Source organism: Notechis scutatus, chromosome 3 (genome assembly GCF_049901735.1).
Source record: "Notechis scutatus isolate UNSWTSFEM ecotype Mainland chromosome 3, rNotScu1.2, whole genome shotgun sequence".
NCBI lineage: Eukaryota > Metazoa > Chordata > Lepidosauria > Squamata > Elapidae > Notechis > Notechis scutatus.
The window spans coordinates 92,425,792-92,451,022 of NC_142011.1; the positions used below are offsets into that span (position 1 = coordinate 92,425,792).

Sequence of the window (25,231 nt, forward strand, 5' to 3'; positions counted from 1 at the left end):
CTAGACTGAAATCCTGTTTTAAAATTAAATGCAAATATTCTCAGGTTGCTACATTTAGAAGCATTTAACAACTCATAACTTGTCATGGACTGAAACCCCTTGCAATTAAATTGTGAAAAAGAATTTATAAAATGGAGCTAAGAAAAAAAAACCACCTGAATAATTACTGTAAAGCACATGATTTTTTTCTTTTAATAGAATTAAATAAAAAAATATGCATGCTTTTATTTATCCAGCCCAGGCTTCCCCAATCTGTCAGGTATAGTACAAAAGGTTGATGGGAAATATGATTCAAATATCTGAAAAATATTTGTTTGAAGAATGTTGATTTAGATGAAAGGCAAGTAGTGCTTGTTACTCAACCAAGTTCAACACTACTTTTTAAAAAGATATGAAACTAGAATCCCTGAGAAGACATCAATAGAAGAGATTATTTGTAGTTTAGGGTTGAACTGTGGAGTCATTGGTCTCTCTAATGTTGGTTGCTTACTTGCAGAGCTTTCATTACTGAACTAGGTAACTTCTTAAGTGCTAGAAGGGAGTGGGATGTGCTCTCTATTTATATTTACATATGGACAGATATAACCACAGTTTCAATTTGGAAATTGTGAGTGTCCTAGACCAAGCTAAGTCCAAAAATGCTAGGAATTCCTGGAAGCTTGGCACTCAGACAAATTAGCCATCAACAGGCTCACAGAGGTAAGCAACATTTACACATCATTCAAAAGAGACAATTAAAATTCTAAAATGGAAACAAAATGACCAGAACACCTCCTCCCCAGCAATCAACAACTATATAAACTGAGATTACCATCATGATTAATACCAGATCAATAATCAAGCAGTAAATAATATGCAAAATATGGAATTAATGTGAGACTAGGCCTAAGCTGCCACACCTAAAGATGAAGCAGGCACATAAGCAGGATGGACAAAAGCCAGGAAAAGCTCTGTCAGGGAAAGTACTATATTTTTCACACTATAAGACACACTCCCCCCCCCCGCAAAAAAAAGTGGGTGGAAATGCCTGCCTATCTTATAGAACGAATGTTACCAAAGCCCTGCCTACCTGTGGGCCTTCACCCTTCAACCTCTGCCTCCCAGCAATTTGCCTCCTTGCAGCAAACAGCCTGCTCAGCTTCAGCAATCGGTAGCAATCCCCACTGCCCGGAACGGGCTGAAAACAAGACGCGCAAAGGCCGAAAATGGGGGATGCAGAGGTGGCTATTGGCAGCAGCGACTGGCAGTGATGGCGATCCCCACAGCCTGGAACAGCTGATTGGAGGTATTCTGGGAGGCTGATCCAACCACCTATCCGCTGCTCATGCTAAATCAAGCTGTGCTGAAGCTGACTAGGCTGTTTACTGTAAGGTAGATTTTTTTTTCTTGTTTTCTTCCCCAAAAGCTAGGTGTATCTTATGGTGCAAAAAAACACGGTAGTTAAGAAGGAACTAAGTTGTTAAGGAAAAAAAGAAAAAAAAAAGTCACCTGAATCGGAAGGTGGGCCTGAGCACATGGGAAGCCCCTCCCCAAGTCCAACCAACCAGAACAAAGCAAGGACTTTGGGGATAAAAGCCCACCCACTCTTTGAGTCATCTTTGCCTGCCAGCCTAGTTGAGGACATAAGTGTGGATGAGTGTGTGTGCATGAATGTACGTGTGTACGAAACCTCAGAGAGCACCAAAGACTCCACATTTCTATCATTTATGAGCAGAAGAAAGACATCATCCTTTGCCACACACCAATCCCAACTCTTCCCATACTGCTTTGCCAAGAAAACCCAAATTCAGGTAACCTGATTTTTTTTAAACTACAATTCCATTCATTGGCCCTACCTGCTGGGGCTGATGGGACTGAAAACCAATGCATCTGGAAGCACCAGGATACCCAACAGCTGTAACTACAAAATGGAGACAGCCATTTGGACCAAATTCATGGCCATTTTTATTTTTGATTGTTGTTGCTCCTCATATCAAAAGTAAAACATCTGTAAAAGCCCAACCATGTCTAAAACCATTCTGATATTGGTCTTCTCTGTATGGGATCAATTATGTACTAAAATATGTAGGATTACTCTTTCAATCCCTCTACATTTTCTGCCTTTTAATCCACTCCTTCCTTGAAGATGATTTCAGAAGAACCAGAATGCCAACATTTAAGATATGGATGTTAGACTCTGTTGTGCTTATTTATGTTTTGCAAATATACAGTAGTTACCGTGTTTCTCATATAATAAGGCCGGGTCTTATTTTTTTTTGAGCCCCGAAAAAATGGCTAGGCCGTCTTTTTGGGGGTGACTTAATTTTTCCCCCCTTGCATCTTCGGGTGGGCGGGCAGCGATGGCTTGGATGTTGACCTCGGCGTTGGTAGGCCACTTCGTATCGGGGTCAACGCAGGCAGCACCATATCCAGGTGTGCAACAAAAGTGCTTCCTAACGGCAAGCCCCCTCACCATTCCCCCCCATTTCGCATGTTTTAATATAGGCCTTAATTTGGGGGGAGGGGCTTAATTTCATTTCATGCCTATAAAACATGCTGGGACTTCCTATTGGGGGAGGCCATATTGTTGGAGAAACAGGGTATCTTTTCAGAGGCTTTTTCAGGATATTTTACCTGATTCTCTATTTAGTTTTTAGTTTGTTACTGTTTGATTTTATTATAGTTCACTGTATTTGCACTATGGGACAATTTGATTGAAAAATAAGCTATGAATTTACTAAATGAAACAAATAAAATAAAATCTTTCTCAGGAGACATAAAATCAGTGTATATAAAAACACTCCTGGTAACTGCATTCAAAATAGGTGTTTATAAGCTATAAGGAATTATTTAGTATTAAGCAGTGATTAAACTGAATTTTGCTTGGGGAGTCACACCTCAAGATTCTTATTATCTTCAGCCTCCAGGGTGAAACAGCAATAACTAAGAAACACATACAGTTTGTAAGATTAACTGGTTTCTCTATTTAAGAGTGGGGGAAGAGTTAACCAATAGTCCAGAAGCTCTAAGAATGTAAACCTAGTTTAAGAGCACATTTTAAAAAGAAAAATAAAGCAACAAGATGTATTTGGAGTTTAATTAGTCATATGACTGAACCACTGAAAACACAGGACTGTAATTAGAAGCCTCGTGGCTTATATGAATCTAAACTATAGAATTCAGCAAGATTAAAAAGTATCAGTCAAACAAAGAGTGCTCTAATTGCTGAAATGCCTCTATGTCAAAAATTTCTAGTGCTGCAGCATAGCAATTGTAATAATACTCAACTGATCAATCAAATTCTCAGTGTAGAATTAGGGGACCATATTCATTGCCTGAACCTCTCAATTTAACAGGTTGCAAGGAAGAAATTGGAAATACTGACCCAAGTCCCTGCAGAAGTGCCACAGAAGAAGGAAAATCATTGTACTAGCCATAGGTCATTAGACATAGGCTGATAAGAATCCCAGTTTTATCTAAACAACCTCAAGGCTGGGCTATAACATTCAGTACTTTGTTTTCACTGCATTGGGATGCAGAGGACATGGCTGGTGAAACCTTAGTAGCTTTGGCAGGAACAATCAAGTTTGCTGAGATTTATGGGGCAAACCCAATATACAGCATATAGCATAAAGTGATTTTATTTTTGCTCCAGTGGGAAACATCTTCCAGCTTTAGGGGGAAGGAAAGATTTGGGTGGGGTAAATTGTTACCTTCTGCTACTGCTTACTGCATCCTTTCTGGCCCTTTAAAAAAAATCAGAAAGCTAAAAAACAACAACACCTATTCTGACAATCAGAGAGTTACATGCAGCCTGTTACTCCAGACAAATAAAAACATTACTATAACGTTGTAAAAAAGAAATATTTAAATGTCGCCATACTCTATTTTGTTATTGTGTCAGGTCTGGAACATGCATGAGGTTAGAACCCATAGCAAATTACATCTCAGCAGTCCGCTTATGAAAACGTGTATAGAAGGTCCTTGAGTCGGAAGTAAGTCAAAAAACAGAGCGCTACTATGACAAATCAATTCCAGTCTCATCAGCTTTTATTAGCAAATCAAAACAAATGTATCAGGAAAACAAAACTCAAACAAACCTGAGTCCATATGCCTGGAACTCTTTCGAAGTCCATTCAGTCGTTTCTGTGTAATTAAAGACATGCCAGTTAGAGATTACTTTCTAAAATAGAAATAGTTCCTCTTTTCATGTAAATTCTATTCAATTAGCGCACCATTACTTCACATTGGTGTTTCCATACACACACCCAAATCTTCTAGTCTTATGCCGACCTGAGATTATCTTCAATTCTGCTGACCGCAAAATGTTAAATACATGACCAGAACTCATGTCAATTCACGTAATTTCAGATAACCCAAAAGAACATGTAAAAAAAAAGTTGAATGTATATATCTCCTTCATCATTTCCTTCATTCTATAAAACAAAGGAATTAAAAAAGAGTTGCTAATGTTCTCCACATTCACATTTTCAGTTCATGGTGTTTTGGCCTGCAGAGGCAGCACTGATTCTGCTACAAGTGGTACAATTCATCTCACTAATGCAAATGCAGGAAGCTGTAGGAGGCTGTGAAGAACATCCAAGTGGAGTGAAATGAAGCAATGCAGCCATTTGCTTCACTCTTAGCTGCAAAAGGACATGATGTTTCATGAAACAGTTTCAGGTGTGCTGTGTTTTCTTCTTTGTTGAAGTGAAACACGCCCTTGAAGGCCTGTACATTCCTAATGTTTCATGCATACAGTTGTTTACAAGAACTTCTGAGTCACTGCAACGTGACTTTCCTTGGCTGCAAAGCTGCCATTTGTCCTACATTTAAAACTTCTTGCAAACTCTGAAATTGAAATGATACCCTTTGAACAATTTGCAACTGAGCATTTATCCCTTGATTGCATGTTGGTGAAGTGCCTGGAAAGGACAGATATGTTCTTTAAAAATCCTACAGAGAAGCACTGCAAGTGGTGAGCTCATCACTCAGTGAACTTTAAACCAGATCTAGAGCTGTTTCTGAGCTGATACAATGCCCTTTGAAAGAAATGTCTTCGGACCGTTTATGAATTTTACTAATCAAAGTTTAGTATTAAAGTTGCTGCATCAACTTCTAACTGACTGATGGGAAAGGTATGCCTGGAACAGAATTGAAAAACACTGTTGCACCACCCCTACCATATTAGGATCCATTTTTTAAAAGCTTTGCTGCCCCATTCAAACCATCAATTTCTGCCATCGTTTATTAGCCTCCTCCATAGGGGTCTATGGCAATCCGCTGTGGCCAACTCATCACAAGCAACTCACCATGGGACAACTTGCCACAGGCAACTCGCTGCAGGACAATTTGCTATGGGACAAGAGTTACACTAATATCAAAGAATGGGATAGAATCATTAAAGAAAAGATGTCAAAGGAGGGACAGAATTAAATATGAAAGACAAAAATTAAAATAATGTATTATTTATTTTAAATAATTAAATTGTCCCACAGCGAGTTGGCCATGGCGAGTTGTTTCACGGTGAGTTGAGCATGGCGAGTTTGCCGCAGTGAGTTGGATGTGGAGAGTTGAGCGTGGCGAGTTGGCTGCAGCAAGTTGTCCCATTCTGCCTCCATCGTGCTATCTGAAACAGTATCATTTCATCCTACCATGCCATAGTACAAGCTTTATCATACAAAACTACACAAAAATATCAATTGTTTCTGAAATGTATATGTATGTTATTATAGTTAATGTTTGAATGTGTGTAAAACTTTTGAACATCAATTACAAAGTTCACTTTCTATCAAGAACATGTTTTCGCCATAAAATAGGACTTAGCATATTAAAAGGTCACTGCAGTAATGAGTATGTAGTAATGATGTAGTACTGTAGTTGGAAGGAACATATGAAAAATGTTTGATTTTATGGGGAAGAACAGACACAAAGAGGAAGTGGCAATATCTGCCCAGGGTAAAATTTAGAGAAGAAAAAACAATATTAAAAAACAGGATATATAGATATATTTTTATGGAGAAGATAAATGAAAAATAGAGGAAATATCAATTATTCTATATAGGTAACTTTCTTGCATGACTGTGATCCTTCCAAAATGTGTTTGATTTCCTAAAACATACACAGCTTCCTCTTAAAAGCAGAGATTCAAAAACTATCATTTTCATTTACAAAACATTCTAACTACATAAAAGAACAGAGCACTTTTGAAAAATACAGTTATAATAAAGGTGATTTATCTTTCATGTTTAAGAAATCTAAAAGACTGTCAAAATTGGGGATCCTTATTATTTGCATGGTACATAAGGTAAGTTGCTGAGAAGATACAGTATTAGAAAAATCGTTCATAATCTCCATATTAAGATTGGATGGAAGAAAATAGATGTTCCAAAACACCTTTTAAAACCTGCCTTAATTCCTCTCAGAGCTGCACACTTCCCAGATAACTTCAAGTATTGAACAAAACTAATTTCCACTACTGGGTAGTCATATGAACTGCATTTAATTTTAATATTTAATTTCATTACTTAAGAATACATGTAAATCGAATCCAATTAAAACTAAAAGGTTGCCTTTTTTTTCTAGTGACCCAAGTAAGACTGGGCATAAAATATTCATTCAAGAACTTCATGGGCCACATGTCACTCCACTTTTAGACCACACTTTCAGTTGTCTAAAAACAGAGTTTAAAAAAGAAATACTCTGCATATTTTAATTTCCTTCATTTTTGAGCTCATTTTTAAAATCAATCCACAAACCTTTCAGTTGAAAATAGACATTTAAAGTTTAGAGGCACTTTTTAGAAAAAAAATACTTTTTAAAAAACATAATTAACTGTTTGCTACCCTGGAGCTTGCCATACATGTATTTGAGGTGCTGGGATGCTCCAACAGAAAGAAAAATGAACAGCCTTAATTTTCTTGACAAATGCTTGAAATGTCATAAAGAAAGTAAGTTCAAACATATACTACAAATATATTGTACTCAATTTCTCCCTGCCAACAACTTTTAAATTTGACATTATATATTTCCCAAGAAATACAGTGTAGTCTTATATTCGTGCCCTTAACCTTAGACTGAGATGGTTTACTAAGCAATTATTACTTCTAACAGGAATCAGAAAGTTACAATTTAGGCCCATTAATGTCATCATTTCCTGAAATTCACTTTGCAATTGTAATACTGAATAGGTAGCTGCAAACCATGTACTCTAGTGCCAAATATACACAGGCTGTCCTACCCTTCATCATTGGTGAATGATTAATTTGATACTCCCTCAAAGCTTTCCAATTTCTAATCATTCCGATTCCAGAATATGCTACCTGTACAGCAATTTTATCATTAATGCAATTTCAGCTATGCTGAAATTGTCCATCAGTGGTTTCCTCTTATGAATAACATGGCTGCAAAGAGAATAGTATGCAAAGCAAACACAAATTAATTCCCCCAAAGAGGGGGAAGAACATCATACTATGAACAAGTTTAATTTGCTCTCAGATTAATGGTCAATTCTTAATAGTTGCCAATTCACTGCAGAGTTTAAAGCGAACACTGCTTGATAGAGATCTGTTTTTTGAAACCAAGACTTAACATTCCAATTCCAAAGTTCTTTCTACAAGTGAATGAAGCACACTTCAAAAAGTATACATGTTGTTCTTAATAAAAGCAAGATAAAAAAAAGAAGAAAGAATGGTTAAGTAATCTAGTCCTGCTTGTCTTTTCAGTGTTCCCAATTAATTCAGATTCTTATATTTTAGAGCTATATTCAGAAGGAAACTACACAATTAACGCACTATAGTCCCCACACACTTTAACAATAACCATGGTAGCTTCTTTTCATAAACTCCCCAATTGATCCATTGTCCTGAAATTAACTTCTCATAGAACAAATGTCACTTACCATGATCATTCAGTCACAATGTTTACATTTGCTAAGCAGTTCTTAGACAGCTTTATAAAACCAGCATTTTGCTGCTCAATTTATCGCACACCAATTGCGAATGGCAGATGATTGTAATCATTCATTAAATTCTATATAAATATATCTTGGAAATTTAGACCACGTAACTCTCCTGCTGCATCATGGACTAGCCCTTACTTGTGAATTTACTTTGTTTTTTCTTGCTATGTGTTTTCTGTTAATCTCCGGTACGCTGAAAAAGTTTGAAGAAAATTATGCAAATCCTGCATACTTGTTAAAGCATGATCCAAAATGGATGAAGAACATGCAGGATTTCAACCTCAGAGTTATGCATTTAATTACTATACTCCTTGAAATCAATAGAATTTAACAGTGCTTCATTTTCACCAGTTCGATCCTTTGTTTCTCTTTTTAATCTAGCAGTATGCAAGGTGTGCAAACACAAAGTTCCTTCAGAAATCATATAGACTTTAAAAATAGACTTCTTACCTCCTGTCAGAGCTAAAAGACAGATATGAAAAAGCATTTTGATCATGTCCATAACAAATACTACATCAAATCTTTAAAAAGAAAGGCACACTTACCTCATGTTTCAGGGTTCCATGCTCTGAAACAAATGTAAAAATTGGCATGGTCAGTGAAAGAACGTTCACACTGTTCAACAGTAATCCCTAGCTCAGGGATACAGTGAGAGTACACAGAATGACTTTGTTTTGCTAGCTGATAACCTGTTTTATGCTCCAACGGCCCTGAGGCTCAGCTAGTTATTTTGCAATTGTGTTTACTTTTATTGGCTCAAGTCAGGCAGCACTGAACAGCTATAAAAAGCGCTGGGTTTATGCTTAACTCCATGACACATAGCTTTCTGAACCAATAGATTGCCTAAAATCTCTGAAACACTCTGAAATCTGCAGAAATTTATAGAGGTGAAGATTGACTAGTTTTAAAAGTATACAGTGATTTGAATCCAGACTTTAGCATAAAGCAATTGCAATTTCTTCTCCCAAAAAAACTTTATCCAGAACGTATTATATATCTAGTATTATTATTGCATTTTATTATATTGATATCTCATTGTGACGTAAGAGCTTTTTCATTACATAATGTGCATATATTTTGTGCACATTTCTCAGATAGACAAAACATACCAAATCCTAGTCTGTCTTAAGCCAAATATTGAAAGAGCTTTGGACTGATCCAAACATATATGACAATCACTTAGACAGTAGATTCAATAAGTGATTGACACATGTGAATGAGACATTACGAAACTTGTCCTATAAAGAGAATGTTCATATTTCTTCTTTTAACTTCAAAAATAGTAATCTAGATCCACAAACCAGTTGGATGAGCTTTGAACATTCAAGAACACTCATTGCATTTATTAAATTATAGTTCTCCTCTAATGGAATCCTGATTTGATATGGGGGAAGAAAGGATTAGTTATTGCCGAGATCCTCCAGTCGTAATTCTGATCCAGAAAGGATTTTTTATATCCTAGCCACTGTTTGTTTTAATCTGGGCCAGTTCACTACATTCATTTTGAATCATCAAATTTTGAATCAATAAGAAATCATGTGATAGATATGTATGTATGAACTAGTCACTGTTGATAGCTTTGGGGATAGATAATCAAAAGGAAGCTACTGGAATTAAAATATTGCAGATTATTTTTTTAAAAGAAAACAGAACAGGCAGAGTTCTGCATGATATATTCTGAAATGCAATATTAAAAATGTAGAAGAACCACAAAACAAAATACAAAGTTCACATTTGCAAATATTTCTTATAAAATCAAAATGAAAACAATCCCAATTAATATTACCAAATAAAAATAATCAAGCTCTTAATAGATCATGAAATGGTGCCTAGCTCTCTCCTTCTTTAGAAAACATTAGCCCTATTATACTGTGGTAAAACTGGTTTACTTCACAAGAAAGCATATACCGTAAGAATAAGTGAAAAAACAAAAGAGAGCTGAATTATATATGCATCATAAAATGGCTTATGAGCAACAAACTTCAAATTAGAACATGCTAATATGCACTCAAAGTAACACACAATTCAAGACATGAGTGGACTTGCCCTCTATTTTATTTGAATAGCTTCTCATGAAATGAAATATGATTCTCCTAATTTGATGAGAGAGATGTTGTAATGCACATGCTAGGATTGTTTAATTTTAGGCAGTTATCCAGGAATTTCTCCTCTCCATTGCACAACTGAAAAAACAACCCCAAATAAACTATTATGCAAAATGGTTTTAAGAACCTACAAAACTTGTTGCTGCATCCCACCACTGATGTATGAAAAATTGTTCTTATGTCTACAGGAAGAGAATTGCATGTGACAAAATTCACTACAGTATCTTCTTATGAAGTCAATGAAACAAAATATATATAGCCTAGCATGCAGCACAGTTCTTTGCTGTACATATATTACCGAAACAATTGTACTCAGATTGGCTATGGACCACTCCACAAACAGTTGAAATGTTTGAAGTCAAGAGTTAGAAAGGCAGTAAGGTCTCTAGTAAGGATTTATGGCAGACTACAGTCCCTGAAGCAGATGGGACGGCATTAAAAGGCAGAGATGAGCAGCCAGATAGTGAATTCTAGTCAGCACAATCTTTCCAGATAAAGGTGAGATTGTGGGATCGCCCATTTGCACTCCAGACAGCTGTTCCTCATGAGCAGGCTGTAGGAACTGTCAGCATAAGCTGATGAGTTGAGTGTCTAGGAGTCAAAAAATTTCAATCAAGCTCAGAACCATAATGCAATATATATAAACACAAGGTTCACACAAACCTCACTTTCTTAAAAACTTTTGGATGTAATTAATTTATAGTTAAAGAGGGATATTCTGATTAGAAATATACGAGAATCAAAACTGGGGAGTCAACAGTCTTGCATGTTTTTTTTTAAAGTGGGCTTTTCCCATGCTGCTGAGAATCAAACTGATTTTCAATAAATAGTTGCTAACATGGTATATTCATTTTCAGATCCATACACTTTATTGCATCTTACAAAGGCATTGGCAAACTGGAGTACACATATTATTCACAAGTAGAGGGGAAAATTAGAGCAAGTGAATGAATTTATGTACCGTATTTATCGGCGTATAACACGCACAGGCGTATAACACGCATCTTCATTTTAAGAGGAAATTTCACCCCCACTCCCACCCCACGCGGCGCTTCAATCCACAGTGTCCCATTCTGCCTGCCTGCCTGCCTGCCTTAGTTTCTGGTTGTTTGGGAGCAGCTTCGGCTGAGAATAATAACTATTCGCCTCTTTTACTCAGCCGAAGCTGTTCCGATTCAACCATTAACGAAGGCAGGCAGGCAGGCAGAACGGAGCACTGCGGGCGGGCGGGCGGGCGGACGGGGTGGGGAGAAAGGCGACAGGAAAAGCCCCCCGCTTCTTTGAAGCAGTTTCTTCCTGTGCTGGTGGAGGAGCGAGAGAGCGACTGAGAGAGCTGACCCAGAGAGAAGGACAGGCTTCGGTTGCTTCCTCCCTCCCCTTCTTTCATTTGTGTCCTTGATCCCGATCCCAGCAGCATTCACCGAAGGCTTCTTAACATTATATCGGCGTATAACACGCATACATCATTTGCCCCCTATTTTCAGGGGGGAAAAAGTGCGTGTTATACACCGATAAATACGGTACTTTGTTTTACTAAAGACAGGGAAATAGAGGGAGGGAGGTGAATTCATACAAATGCTGATAGTGGGAAGTCAGTACAGTAGTCCTTGACTTAAACAAAGTCACTTAGCAACCATTCGAAGTTACAATGAGCTACCTTGGGACTACTAACGATCCAAACTCAAATTTCTGGCAGTCCGGGGGGAGGGCATGGTCACATGATTGAATTTAACAACTGCAGCTTTCAAAGAAAAGGACACAAAACTGAGTTGGTCATCTGACTGACTTGCTTTATGACTATTACAAATTACAGCTGTGATGGACAGGCTCCATTATGATCCTAAGTTGAGGACCATCTGTAGTCTCTTGTGAGAAATGAATGTTTATCCAAAAAGTCAAAGTGGCTTTTAATGCTTTTGCTCCTTTCCATTATAAAGAATTGAGAATTGGGGCATATCAGGAGAAATATATAAAAAAAAACCACTGAATGCTGTGGAAATAGGAAACTAAAGTGCATGTGGTAAAACAAAACAACATAGGATCAAGAAGAAAGGATGCAAAACAAATGAGGTTATCATTATGTTGAGGGGTGAGACGCTGAATGAGTATCTTGGTTTGGTCTCACAGAATTAAAGAGCGAGGATAGAATATACGAAGACTGAGAAATTTATGGTCAAATAGAGTTCTTGAGATCCTGAAAAACAGATTCTTTAAAAACAAAACGACATTGAATTGTCAGAGGGACACAGTGGAAACAAAGATGGTTTTCAAGGATAGAAAGATGTGGAACAGTGTTTCCTAACCTTGGCAACTTTTCTGATCTGTGGACTTCAACTCCCAGAATTCCCCAGCTAATTCTGGGAGTTGAAGTCCACACATCTTAAAGTTGCTAAATTTGAGAAGCATGGGTGTGAACGGATAGAGCAAATAGAGTTTGTGTAAATTAGATTTAATTAAATTGCCTTTTCCTTTATTTTCTTACCTTACACCTTGAATTTCTTTTGCTTACCACCTCTTTATATCATGTTTGCACTTCACATATTGTTTGTTTACTCTAAAAACAAACAATATGCTGGATATGTTCCTTTTCTATTTTATTATTTTTTTCTTTGTTTGGTATCCATAGCATTTTTCAAATTGTATTTTTATGTATTGTTCCACATGAAAAAGCTGCTGACTTCTGCTTTAAAAAATACCTAAATATGTAAAACTTAAACGCAAAAAAAACACCTAAATATGTAAAATCTAAATGCAATGTATTTGCACACTCATAAGAAATTATGAGAAGTTACATCTGTCTGCTGGAAAAATTCAAATTTACCTTTGCATAATACCCTAAAAATCAAAAGAGCTGACTGTTTTTCCACTTGTTTGTTAAATATTCTTTGAAAACAAGGCAAAGGGATTGGTATAATATTTTCCACTGGGACCGCTAGTTCCTTTTTTTATAGCATAATTACTATTCCATTTCCAATTAAATTAACTGCAGTTACTATTGATCTAATATAGTAAGGACTTTACAAGGTTAAATTTTAACAAGGTAGAATTTAGGCAATCAGGTCTAAGCTATGCTCAGGGAAGGTGTCCAGGAGTTGCCATTCACTTTAATTCCATTAACTTAAAAAAATATTCACAGTCACACCCTATACAGTCTTCAGACCTGCTGACTTCTGTGCTTATATAAATGTTTTTCTGGAAGAAAACCAAAAACTACCTTGCTAAAACAGAACACAGGTGTGATTAAACAGTGATAATTAAGATTTTTTTAACTTCCCTTTTGCAGGCAGTTATGTCATTTATATTTATAAAATAATAATCACTGTTAGGAGATCAAGTTACTTTTTTCGGGAAAGGGTCCAACAAGCAGACAATCAAAACAGAAATGTATTAGATAGTAGATTACTAGTAAACTTTTTCACCATCTAAAGGTTTGGCAATAAAACTTAAATCACAGCAAACTTGCAACTTCCTTTCATATCAATTACTAGAATAACCAGTTGGAAGGGACCTTGGAGGTCTTCTAGTCCAAACCCTGCACAAACAGGAGACTCTATTCCTGTGTTGGTGAACCTATGGCACGCGTGCCTGAAGTGGCACACTGAGCCACTTCTGCCGGCATGTGAGAGCTCGCCTGGAAGAGCCCCACTGTGCAAGTGCGCATGCTGCCACCTTACAGCTGATTGTCGGGTATCTGGCGCGTGGGGGGGTGGGGGTGCACGGGAGACATGCACGCATGTGCAGAGGCACACAGCACATGTGGGGAGTCACGTATGCATGCACAGAGACGTGCAATGCAGGAGGGATCACGCGCACATGCACAGATGGATGACAGAAAGCATGACTCTGTTTGGGTAAACATAGTGCAGAGAATGGGGTGGTGGTGTTTCAGTCTCATCACCAAAATGTCTGTTTTGATAGCTGTAGCATTTCACTATCTCTGTCAGAGGTGGTATTCAGCAGGTTCTGACCAGTTCTGGAGAACTGGTAGCAGAAATTTTGAGTAATTCGGAGAACCGGCAAATACCACCTCTGACTGGAGATTTTACAGCATCCTTCCCCTGCCACGTCCACCAAGCCATGCCCACAGAACCGGTAGTAAAAAAAAATTTGACTCCCACCGCTGATCTCTGAGTTATATTTTGAGCATTAACCGATTATTTTAAAATAATGAAATGCAAGTATCTGCCTGCTTGCTAAATTATCTGCAAGACAGCAATACAAGTCTGGAAAATAAATCAGTATTATTAACTAGCAATTACCAAACAGGAGCATCAGCTATGGAAGCATGGCATAGCTTCTTTTTCTCAAATAGTTATGCAGAAAGCAGATAGGTATAAAGCCTGTCATTTTGGGAAAGATTTTTCATGCTCCTACTACTTATCCTTTGTTATCTTTCACAACATTAAAATGTACAGTCCTGTGATTTGCCTCACCAATTGGTCACAAAAGTTTGCAGATTTTCTCTCAAGTCCTATCATGGGTGAAATAATTAAATGATTTCTATTCAACTGCCAGAGGCAAAGATCACATGCAGACAACTTCATGGATTAATGAATAAATTATCATATTACAGCATCAAAGATGCAGGATGTTCTTCTCCAATTTACTTAAAAGTTCTGACCTGATTTTCTAAATTTAGAAAACTGCCCTATTTAAATGATCAAATTAGGAACTGAAGACAGGTTGATCTATTATTCTTTATACCTGCTGGAAGGGCTTTGTGAAAAATCTAAATTGTCATGTTTGGCTTCAGTAATCTGGATGAAAAATAAAAGCTTGCTCAAATGGCCTCCACATAATGTTGTGAACAGTGAAGTATCTACATCAGCATTTATGTTCCTTTGATAGTCAAACAGATGCTTTTGAGAATATTAAATAAAGGCATAAAGGATATAATTGCTTTCTGCCTCTTCCACTGTCATGCCTAGAATCTACTATCAAGTGTTTTGGAAGTAGATGATTTTTTTAAAATCTGTATCCTGCTTTTATTATTTTTACGAATAACTCAAGGAGGTGAGCATACCCAACATACCTTCCTCTTCCAACTTCCCCACAACAACAAACCTGCGAGGTGGGTTGAGCTGAGAGTCTATGACTGGCTGCAAAAGTCACCTAGCTGACTTTCATATATAAGGTGGGACCAGAACTCATGGTCTCCTATCTATGGAAATTCTCAGTCATCCAGGTCATGGTTGTCCCAAAGGTGCTTTTTCAAGAGGCAACTAACTGGTCTCTCTGCTCTGAGCTAAAGAATCTTCTTGGATGTGAAGTGAAACGTCCTCAAAGAAAAACCAGAAAAATTATGGTCTCCTGCTTTCTAGCCTGGTGCCTTTATCACTAGACCAGGGGTCCCCAAACTTGACAACTTTAAGACTTGTGGACTTCAACTCCCAGAATAGCTGGCTGGAGAATTCTGGGAGCTGAAGTCCACAAGTCTTAAAGTTGCCAAGTTTGGAGACCTCTGCACTAGACCAAACTGCCTCTATGATGTGATTATAACCTATAATTAACGGTTGCCTTCTCCAATTTATAAATTCCTCCAAGTAAACTTCTGAATAGTCACATTGACCACTCTCAACAGTGATCCCCTCCAAAATTTCTTCAGTGCTAGTGCTGCAGGGGAGATCAGAAAGGAGGAGCTGTAATTTGGGAAGTATAGGAAGTTCTATCAGATACCTAGATCTAATTTATATGATTCTGGGAAGCTCCTAACATTTTTCCAGTGGCTCTTACAGCTCTTTTACTTCACATAAATTGCAAAAGATACTGATTTCCAAAAAGCAATTATAGCAGTATTTATAAATATATATTAACACAAAAATACAATGAACACAACTTAAGGGAAATTAAGTCTTAATTAAACCCGGCAAATTTATGACCGAATTAAAATAGAATTCCAAACAATGCAAATGGCTTACCAACTAAATTAACCCTGCAATTGTCGAGTCTTCCCAAACATTCTTTGTGGACTCCAGCCCCACACTTCGAACATAAGTAGCCTTGATAAAATGTTCCCCTGAAATATAAAATAGTATGGAAATCGGAAGATATCTAGAATAATGTAACAACCAGTAAAATATGAAGCAGTTCAATATGTGTGACAAGAATGCAGATGCTTATATAGTAATAAATCCCTAAATACCAAGAACCAGCAATGTTTTTTGTTTGTTTTTGCAAATCTAATGGACATTGGTTACTTAAGCAGCTACATTTTTGGAAGGTCAACAATCCACCATAGTGTGATCATTCCAAAACTTTTTTTTCCTGCTCTGTATATCTGGGTTTAGTGTTGATCAAATCCTGGAGTTGGTGTTGAGACTAAGTTCTGGGATGTTGGGAGTGGCAGCCTCAGACTCTTGATGATATCTGTTACTTTTAATGCCAAGAGAAAGAGAGAGATGTGTAATCACAATAAATGTGATGACTATGCAGAGACTGCTTGCGTGACATATTGCTCAGTGAAGTTTATTGCTGCTATATGTTCAGAGCTCGCGACTATTGCACTGGTGTCTTCACACATTATGGCATAACACAACTGTATAATATGTATGTTTACAATATTATATGTTGCTTCGTGTTTAAAAACGTTGGGGTCATATGCACACCATACTGTAGATATTGTTTTTGTAGGACTTTCTATTTTACAGCATGTATTTTGTAGGAAAATATAGGATATTTTTCAAGTAATCTTATATAATAGACAAGGATGTACTATTTTTCTTCTAGTCAAATTAAACCATGCTTAATTACACCCTCTTACTATTTCAATATTTTGTTTTGCCTGCTTTTTTTATAGTATAGCTATTCTGCAATCCCAGATTTGTAAAAGTATATTTCTCTCAAGAAAGAATTAAGTTAAATTCAATGCTGAGTATTTTTTTTTAATCAGTACTGTTTTTTAATACACAATATTCAACTACTGGAATCTTTCTGGACTCAAATAAAGAATGTAGTATATGACTAATAACCTGTAGCATTTGTATTAAAAAAAACCTCTTAGCTTTCAATGGCCTTAGTGGAAAATAATTCTTTGTGTAAGGTCAATTTGAAAAGCAGAATTTATGAGTTTAAAAGCAATGAACTTAGAAAGCACCACAACAGCTACTAGTAGAAATTACACTTTACCAAAAAATTAGTAGTGTTAGATCTATTATTTTGTTTCCATGGAGAAGCACAAAATCGTCCCATTTATTTAGTTATTTACTTATTTTAAAAATATAGTTAATCTTTCAGGGGCAATGAAGGGGAAAGAAATTATTCAATAACAATTTTTTCAGGCTTTTTGGAATATCCCACTTCTGATTGTGTGAAAAATACTTCAATGTATTAAATGGTTTTATTTCAACGGTTTTATTTCAAGAGTCTGTGTTGTGTTTATAATAAATTCATTAAATAAAATTTACTATATTTAAGTGACAAAAATCTTTTCATGGACATTTAAATGTCTAATTGTGTCTATTTTTCTGGTTGTAATGAAATCCATAAAAAGAATTTATTTGGAAGACTTGGGAGTAATACAGACTGAAATTAAAGATTATGGTTCATTCAATGAGCATGCCATCAGAATGCTAGTTTAACTTAAAACTGAAATGAGAAAAGCTGAATTCTAAGAATAAAAAGTTAACAAAAGAAAGCTGCAGACATAATTATGACTCCTTCATTATTATTATTCTGAAACAACACTTTTCATTCATTTAGGACTTGGTCTTCAGCTACAGAATTGTTGGGAAATTAAATAAATTCATATATTTGCATATACACCTTTGTATGGTTGCTATTTGGCACAGCATTTGGCAGATATAAACTCCAACATCAAAATTATGAAACCAAAAATTTTACCATACCACATACCAATGTTACATCTTTGTCTAAATGTTTTAACAACACCAACAAAAAGATGTTGATGATAAATTCTGAAATTCTAATTACCCTGCACAATGTTGCCATTTCTTTCCAAATACCCAGGAATTCATTACACCCATTAATTAACATAGTAGGCACTCTATTTTATTTTGTATAGCCCATCTCTTTCAAAGGTCATCACATGTACATAGTGTATCCTAAATGAATATACATTTGTAAAAATAATATCATATTTGCTACCTGAAGAAAGAGCATTTTCGATTGGAAAGTGGGTTTAAACTTCTCCTTTAAAAAAATCTTCATTTTAGGAGGTGGTCAGTATAATCTTAAAATATATTTTCTGGTTATATGAGAAAAATGAAGAAAGCTGAGCATCCCTCCTGCCTCTTCCTCTTTACAAATGTATATGATACATCACTGATTTTGCACACAAGTACCACTCAAAAAGAGGGAAATGTTTACTATTTGAACATATTAACTGGGTTCATGCTAATGCTGAATTATACAACTATTTGTGGAATGTAAGTCTTGCTAGCTTTAAAAGAGAGATAGAATCCACCAGATAATTTGATGGTTTATTGAATGCCATTGTTTTTCCCAAGTTTAATATAATTTTTAGGCTTCGTCCATTTGACACTTACCTCAAAAGCATCTGACAGACTTTGCAGGATGTTACACGAGTGAAGGTATACATTTTAAAGTCATGTGTACTTGTTTCTGCAAACTGGGGCCTTATGTTTGACCTAGAATGTAAAATAGATTCAATATTCATAAATATTAATAGAGCAATAATTCCATTTTCAAACCCAGAAAAAAACTGCAGATGTTTAAATATGCATTTTAATAAATTGGGTTGGGTATATTGAAGACTCAGTTCTGAGGTCTGTCTTCTCTCCTTCTGTGTTTTATTCCACTAATATATTATATAATTTAGCTAAGCCAAACCCACTCTTGGTCCTGGTTTGCCTGTCAGCATACACTTCATTTTGTTGTCAGAACAATTGTACAAATTACAGTTGCTTCCTGTATCTTATTTTCTTGCTATCTGAACATTCTTCACCAGTCTTGGCATTTCTTATCAAAACTAAGGGGGGAGGGAGCCACTTCTATACTGTGACTGCGAGGCAGGATTTATCCTAATCCTGATTTATCTTAGAAAGTTTTGAACCCAATTATTATCTTACATCTCTCTGATTTGTATCCCAGAGCCAGCCTTGTGTGACAGTGTAAAGTTCTTAATTCACACACACACACACACATACACACCCAAAAACAATTAGGGCATTTGGGAAATGCGAAGATACCATCTAAGCAAAATATAAGTTTGATTATAGTTTAATGCTGTATTTTTTAAACTGACTGTCTCTCATATTTGAGCCAGAGAGATTTAGAGAGCATTTGAGTCCTAAATAAAATCTGGATCAGAACTGCCCATAGCACTGAAAGCAGCCATAGCAAATTGTCTTAGTGCATCAGGGGAATTCTTCAAAACAGCCTTTCAGATGTTTTGGATTTTATTTCCAATCAAGAGTTATGGCCAATGAGAAGTAAATTAAGAACTGCAGCCCGAAGCATCCATGATCTATCTTCACTAGAACTTTCCTGAACCTTTTCGCAGATTCCTGAGCCCGATATATACTACCTATTTCAACAATATCTTCATTAAGATCTTCCATATTGCCTTCAAGTTCATAGGTTTGGACTTATACAAATATACTTCTGTTTCTAGGGTTAAATGTGAGTTTTACTCCAATTGAAAGCTGTAACTTTTTCTGTTCTGGGCTGCCCTACCCTGCAAATACTGACAAAGTCATTTATAATAAGTTCTGAGGTCTTTAAAATAGATGTTTCAACTTCAGAGCAGCTCTGAAGAGTTTAACCACCACTAGCAATGGTGGTTAAACTACTTCAATCAACAAAATAAATGGATTATAACTGAGAGTTTGAAAACAGAAAGGAACTTCACGTACTATATATGGAAGAAACAATAATGCTACTAGAGCTCAGGAAAGTTTCTTTTATATCAATATTAATAACAAACTATATATGTGATCAAACCTCCACCATACCTAAATGTCTAGAGATGTAAAAAAAATGTCATGACTCCAATGGTCTTCTTCATATTGTTTACCATCATGAGACCTCCATATAGAATTGTTGTCTATAATACACCTAAATGGTTTGTTGTTTATATATTTCTCTAAAACATCCCACATTATCAGAGACATACCTGATTTGTGCCTATTTTTAATGCTTTTTGTTCTCTTTAACTGCAGAAATCCAAGATTGTATTTCAAATATTTATTGGTTAACAAGGGGGACCATGACAATAATACAGAATAGAATTCTATCAGTTGTATCATTTGCTGCTATATAGATTTTCCAGAAAAAGCTATATTTGCTCAAATTGTCATCCGCCAACAGACCTATCTAAATAAGTAATTTAAAACGAACACATTGGTTGCTAATGGAACACATTAGGTGTGTGGCCTCCATGCACACTTTTTTTTATAATGCCAACATTGATTTCTGGTCACAGTAAAATGTAGGTTGTGTTATAATGTGGAACATTTATAGTTTTCTATTTTGCCTTTTCACATTAAGTGAGCAGAAATATTAAGAAAGTGCAAAGCTGCTGAGTAGTAGGCAGCAAATTATTTTTATCTCAAGCTCTTACACATAGGTTCTGCATTTTATGATATTTAGAAAGGCAAGAAGATATTCTATTATCTTTATTATTTCTATGTACTCTTGACCACATTTGAAAGCATCAGATTTGAGAAGTGAGTTACAATGCAATCCTGGTCTGCATTAATAGACAGATAGAATCAAGATCACATGAAGTTCTAGTACCGCTTTACAAAGCCTTAGTAAGACCACACTTGGAATACTGCATTCAATTCTGGTCACCACAATACAAAAAAGAAGTTGAAACTCTGGAAAGAGTGCAGAGATGAGCAACAAAAATTATTAGGGGGCTGGAGGCTAAAACATACAAAGAATGTTTACAGGAATTGGGTATGTCTAGTCAAATGAAAAGAAGGACTGGGGTGACATGATAGCAGTGTTCCAATATCTGAGGGGCACCTACAAAGACAAGGGGGTCAAATTATTTTCCAAAGCACCAATAGGAAGACAAGAAACAATGGTTGGAAACTAGCCAAGGAGAGAAGCAACCTAGAACTAAGGAGAAATTTCCTAACAGTGAGAGCAATTAACCAATGGAATACCTTGCCTTTAGTAGTTGTGGGTGCTCAATCACTGAAGGCTTTCAAAAAGAGATTGGACAGTATTTGTCTGAAATGATATAGCGGGTTGGTCTAGAAGACTTCCAAGATCCCTTCCAACCCTATTATTATGCTACTCTATTCTAGGATCATGCATAATAGATGACAGATAGCACAGTGGGCTGGTAATCAAAGCAGCAACCAAATATTTCCTTTCATGGAGCAGAGCAGAGAGCATTATCTCTATTCTACTGCTGTTATGTACACAAAAGGATTAAGGCACAAATAACCAAAGGCCACACCCTTTGGAACTGCCCATGCTAATTACCCACAGAATTGTTGCCAGTGGCTCTGGTAGCATTTTTAATTGACTGTATGTACAATAGGTTATTGTATGCTACACTATAAGTATGCTACACTTTCACTCTTGCCTGTTGTGTCTGACTGACTGACTAACTGACTCTCTCCCTCTTTCTCTCTCTCTCTCTCCCTCCCTCCCCACCCCTTTCCTATCCTACTTTTCCCTATTTTTTTGTTTTGTTTTGTCAGTTAACTTGTTTTATGGGAGAGAGTGACTGTCAAAGCTTTTGCTTAAGTTTACTATATTTCCCCTCTCTTCAAATTGTGTATGTGTGAGAGAGATATTAAACAATAGTTTCCTTTTGGGTTAATATGGAATATTAGCCAGATCACATAGTCTAATAATCTACTATTGTTAAAAGGAATCCTTGTTACTGAAGATGGTCTCCATGTAATTTCCTCCTTTTGAGCAGTGTTTCTTAAAGTGTGGTGTGAGGAGCTCTACAAGTTCCCCAAGACCCTCTCACAGGGTCAATTAATATTGACAGATATTAAGGACACTTGCAAAAATGTTTTTAAAATGTAATTCTTCTCCTTAAAAATACAGGGTTTTTCATGAGAAATATTTGTGTTAATCTCTACTATCTAATGTGATATTGCTGTTTTGACATGATTCAATAAATATTCTACAAATGTAGAAAGGTAAAAGTTTCCCCTCTCTAGTCGTGTCTGACTCTAGGGGGAGTGCTGATCTCCATTTCTTAGCCAAGTGAGCCAGGGTTGTCCAATAACATTTCCATGATCATGTGGCCAGCATGATGCACAGATCACTGTTATCTTCCCACCCAAGTGATACCTATTTATCTACTCACATTTGCATGCTTTCAAGCTGCTAGGCAGGCAGAAGCTGGGGCAAGTAGCAGGAACTCACCTATCACACTGTGCTTCGGTCCTGAACCCAAGCTTTCCAGCTAACAAACTGTATCTTTAACTACTGAGCCATTGTGCCCCATCTCTATAGATGTATAAATTTTAATTTTTAATACAGTATATGTGGATAAATATAAACCATGCAAATAAAAGCTCTTTTGGGGTTCCACACTTTTTAAAAGTGGAAAGGTGTGAGCAAAATGTTTAAGAAACATTCCTCTAGAGCTCACCTATTATTCAATATCTTTTCAGGCATCTTCTGCAGTAAATACTGATATTGTTACATTTTATATTGCTTTCCTGTCAGCACCACAAATGGACTCTAAATATGTCAGAAGAAAAAGCAGTAATGCTAAGTAGATAACAAAATGTACCAGTCCTGTTTTGCTATAAAGGAAGGAAGATGAATTCTCATTTGACAATATAATGTGGCATAAACCATGGCTTTAAAAACTCTTTTCCTCATTTCGATACTTGACCAGACATTATGCACTGTGTCACAGGGGTTTATACAGTAAAATTATATGTCACTTCTTATAAGACTGAAATAATGTGATATGAAACACAAAAGCAGGATGTGGCAAATCATAAATATATTCATATTTCCTATGGAGATGGAAATGTATTATTTCAATGGTCCCTTTTTCATAAACAATTAAAATGATAACATTATATTTATGGTTTGTAAGTCAACATTTTTAATATTTAAGAAAAATTTTTCTTGGAATGCAAACTCATTTGCATTCCAAAAAGGAATTAGAAAATAAAAGAACTTATAAGAACCAATTAGAAATATATTTTTATCACTTGGCAACTTAGGATTGCACATATGTACTGTTCAGTGTTTTCTGTCACTGATATCTAATCATTCTATATGGGATGTAATGTGATAGATAAATTAGATCAGATTGACCACAATCTCTTCTGAAACATTTAATTAAATGGTTCTTTATCTAAAACAACCCGACATCAAAGTTGTCTATGAAAACATAGCATGCCAGAATGGAAGCCCCATGACATATTAATCTTCATATCATGAAAGCTTACTATACAGATAAATATTATCATTCCTGAAAAAGGCACTCTGCTCTTTACCACCCAGTATATGGGATGGTGTGTACTTTAGGACTAAATATTAAGAAATACCAAGTCAAATAAATTAGTTTATAGATTAAAGAAAAAATATATTTTTGATATGTTAATTTTCAGTTCCATACTCCTTGTTGCATTGTACAATCAATAATGACATTTGCTGAAAATCATTCCAGTTCTCAGCCAGAAACACATCATCATCTTCAAACAAAAGTAAATGTGCATTCAAATCCCCAATTTTGATACCTCTAGCAGGTGGCATGCAATAATACATACAAGTATCATTTATACATTTTCCCATAAATACATTAAACAATAGTGGGTGGATGGGTGTACATACACACACTCATCTTCAAGTCTTTGTTGACTTCTGCTGATGGCCTGGACTTAAACTCTGCAATCTTCTTGGCAAGATTTTGGAATCTCCCTCCTAGAGCCGAGAGAGAGTGAATGGCCAAAATGACCCAGATGCTTTCATGTCCAGGGTGGAACTAAAACTCAAGGTCTCCCAGTCTCCAGCCTGGTGCCTGAACTACTAGGTAAAAGTTAAAGATTCCCCTTGCACATAGTATGACTTGTTTCTGGCTCTAGGGGGAGGTGCTCATCTCCATTACAAAGCCGAAGAGGCAGCTATCTGAAGACATCTCTGTGGTCATGTGGCCGGCATGACTAAATGCCAAAGATGCACAGAACGCTATTACCTTCCCACCAAAGTGGTCCCTATTTTTCTACTTGCATTTTTACATGCTTTCGAACTGCTAGGTTGGCAGAAGCTAGGACAAGTAACGGCAGCTCACTCCATTACACAGGGATTTGAACCACTGAACTGCCAACCTTTCTGATTGACAAGCTCAGCATCTTAGCCACTGAGCCACCACGCGCCCCCCGCCTGAACTACTACACCAAAGTAATTCTCACAAATCAACCATGTAAACATCACACATGCTTGTTTTACACCATTCTCACTATTTGCTAGTGAGCATAAACAGAGAGGGAGGGAGAGAGGGAAGGAGGGAGGGGGGAGGGGAGGGGAGGGGAGGGGAGGGGAGGGGAGGAGGGGAGGGAGGAGAGAGAGAGAGAGAGAGAGAGAGAGAGAGAGAGAGAGAGAGAGAGAGAGAGAGAGAGAGAGAGACTATTTATTTTTATGCATGGTTTTCTTCTATCATATCTTTCAGCATCTAACCTTCAATCACTTATTGTTACAAAACTTTCCAGAACTGAAGAAGCCTATTTATGTTATCATATAGAATCATAGGGTTGGAAAGGACCTCTTCTCCAGTGAAGTTTTTAAGAATACTTGAATAATACTACTAGATTGTATCTCTCTTTAACAAGTTTCCACTCCATTACTTCTTGTCCTGTGCTCTGGTGCCCGGGAGAATAAGTCAGTCCCCTCTTCTTTGTGACAGCCCCTCAAGTCCTGGAAGACAGCTATCATGTCCTCTGAATCCTCTTCTTTGAAGGACTAGACATACCTGCCTGCCTCCACCATTCATCATATGTTTTAGCTTCCAAACCCTTTATGATCTTTGTTGTTCTTCTCTACACACTTTCCAGGATCTCAACATTCTTTTTTCCTATTGTGGTGACCAGAACTGGAAGCAATATTTCAATTTGGTCTCACCTGTGTGGTGTAAAGCTTACTATCACTTCTTAATGATATCCCTCTATTGACACAACCTAGGACTGTTTTGGCTTTTTTGATAGCTGCAGCACACTGTTGGCTCACACTTAAGTGGTGGCCCACTAGGATACCTAGATCCCTAAATTTTTCT

General features: G+C 36.6%; 1 protein-coding gene across 4 annotated transcripts in view; it reads right to left on the minus strand.

Annotated features, from left to right (window-relative positions):
* The window catches only part of VAV3 (vav guanine nucleotide exchange factor 3), a 197,520-nt gene that overhangs the window by 47,716 nt on the left and 124,573 nt on the right, over positions 1–25,231 (minus strand). For 3 of the 4 annotated variants that reach the window (XM_087960759.1, XM_087960758.1, XM_087960760.1), the window contains exons 16-19: positions 18,549–18,650; positions 15,963–16,060; positions 8,485–8,507; positions 4,080–4,125 (exon numbers count right to left, since the gene is read on the minus strand). In XM_087960759.1, coding sequence (XP_087816885.1) covers positions 4,080–4,125; positions 8,485–8,507; positions 15,963–16,060; positions 18,549–18,650 — 269 coding nt within the window. Of the gene's footprint in view, positions 1–4,079; positions 4,126–8,484; positions 8,572–11,712; positions 11,734–15,962; positions 16,061–18,548; positions 18,651–25,231 lie in introns of all 4 variants that reach the window. The other variant, XM_087960761.1, reaches the window with a different exon arrangement.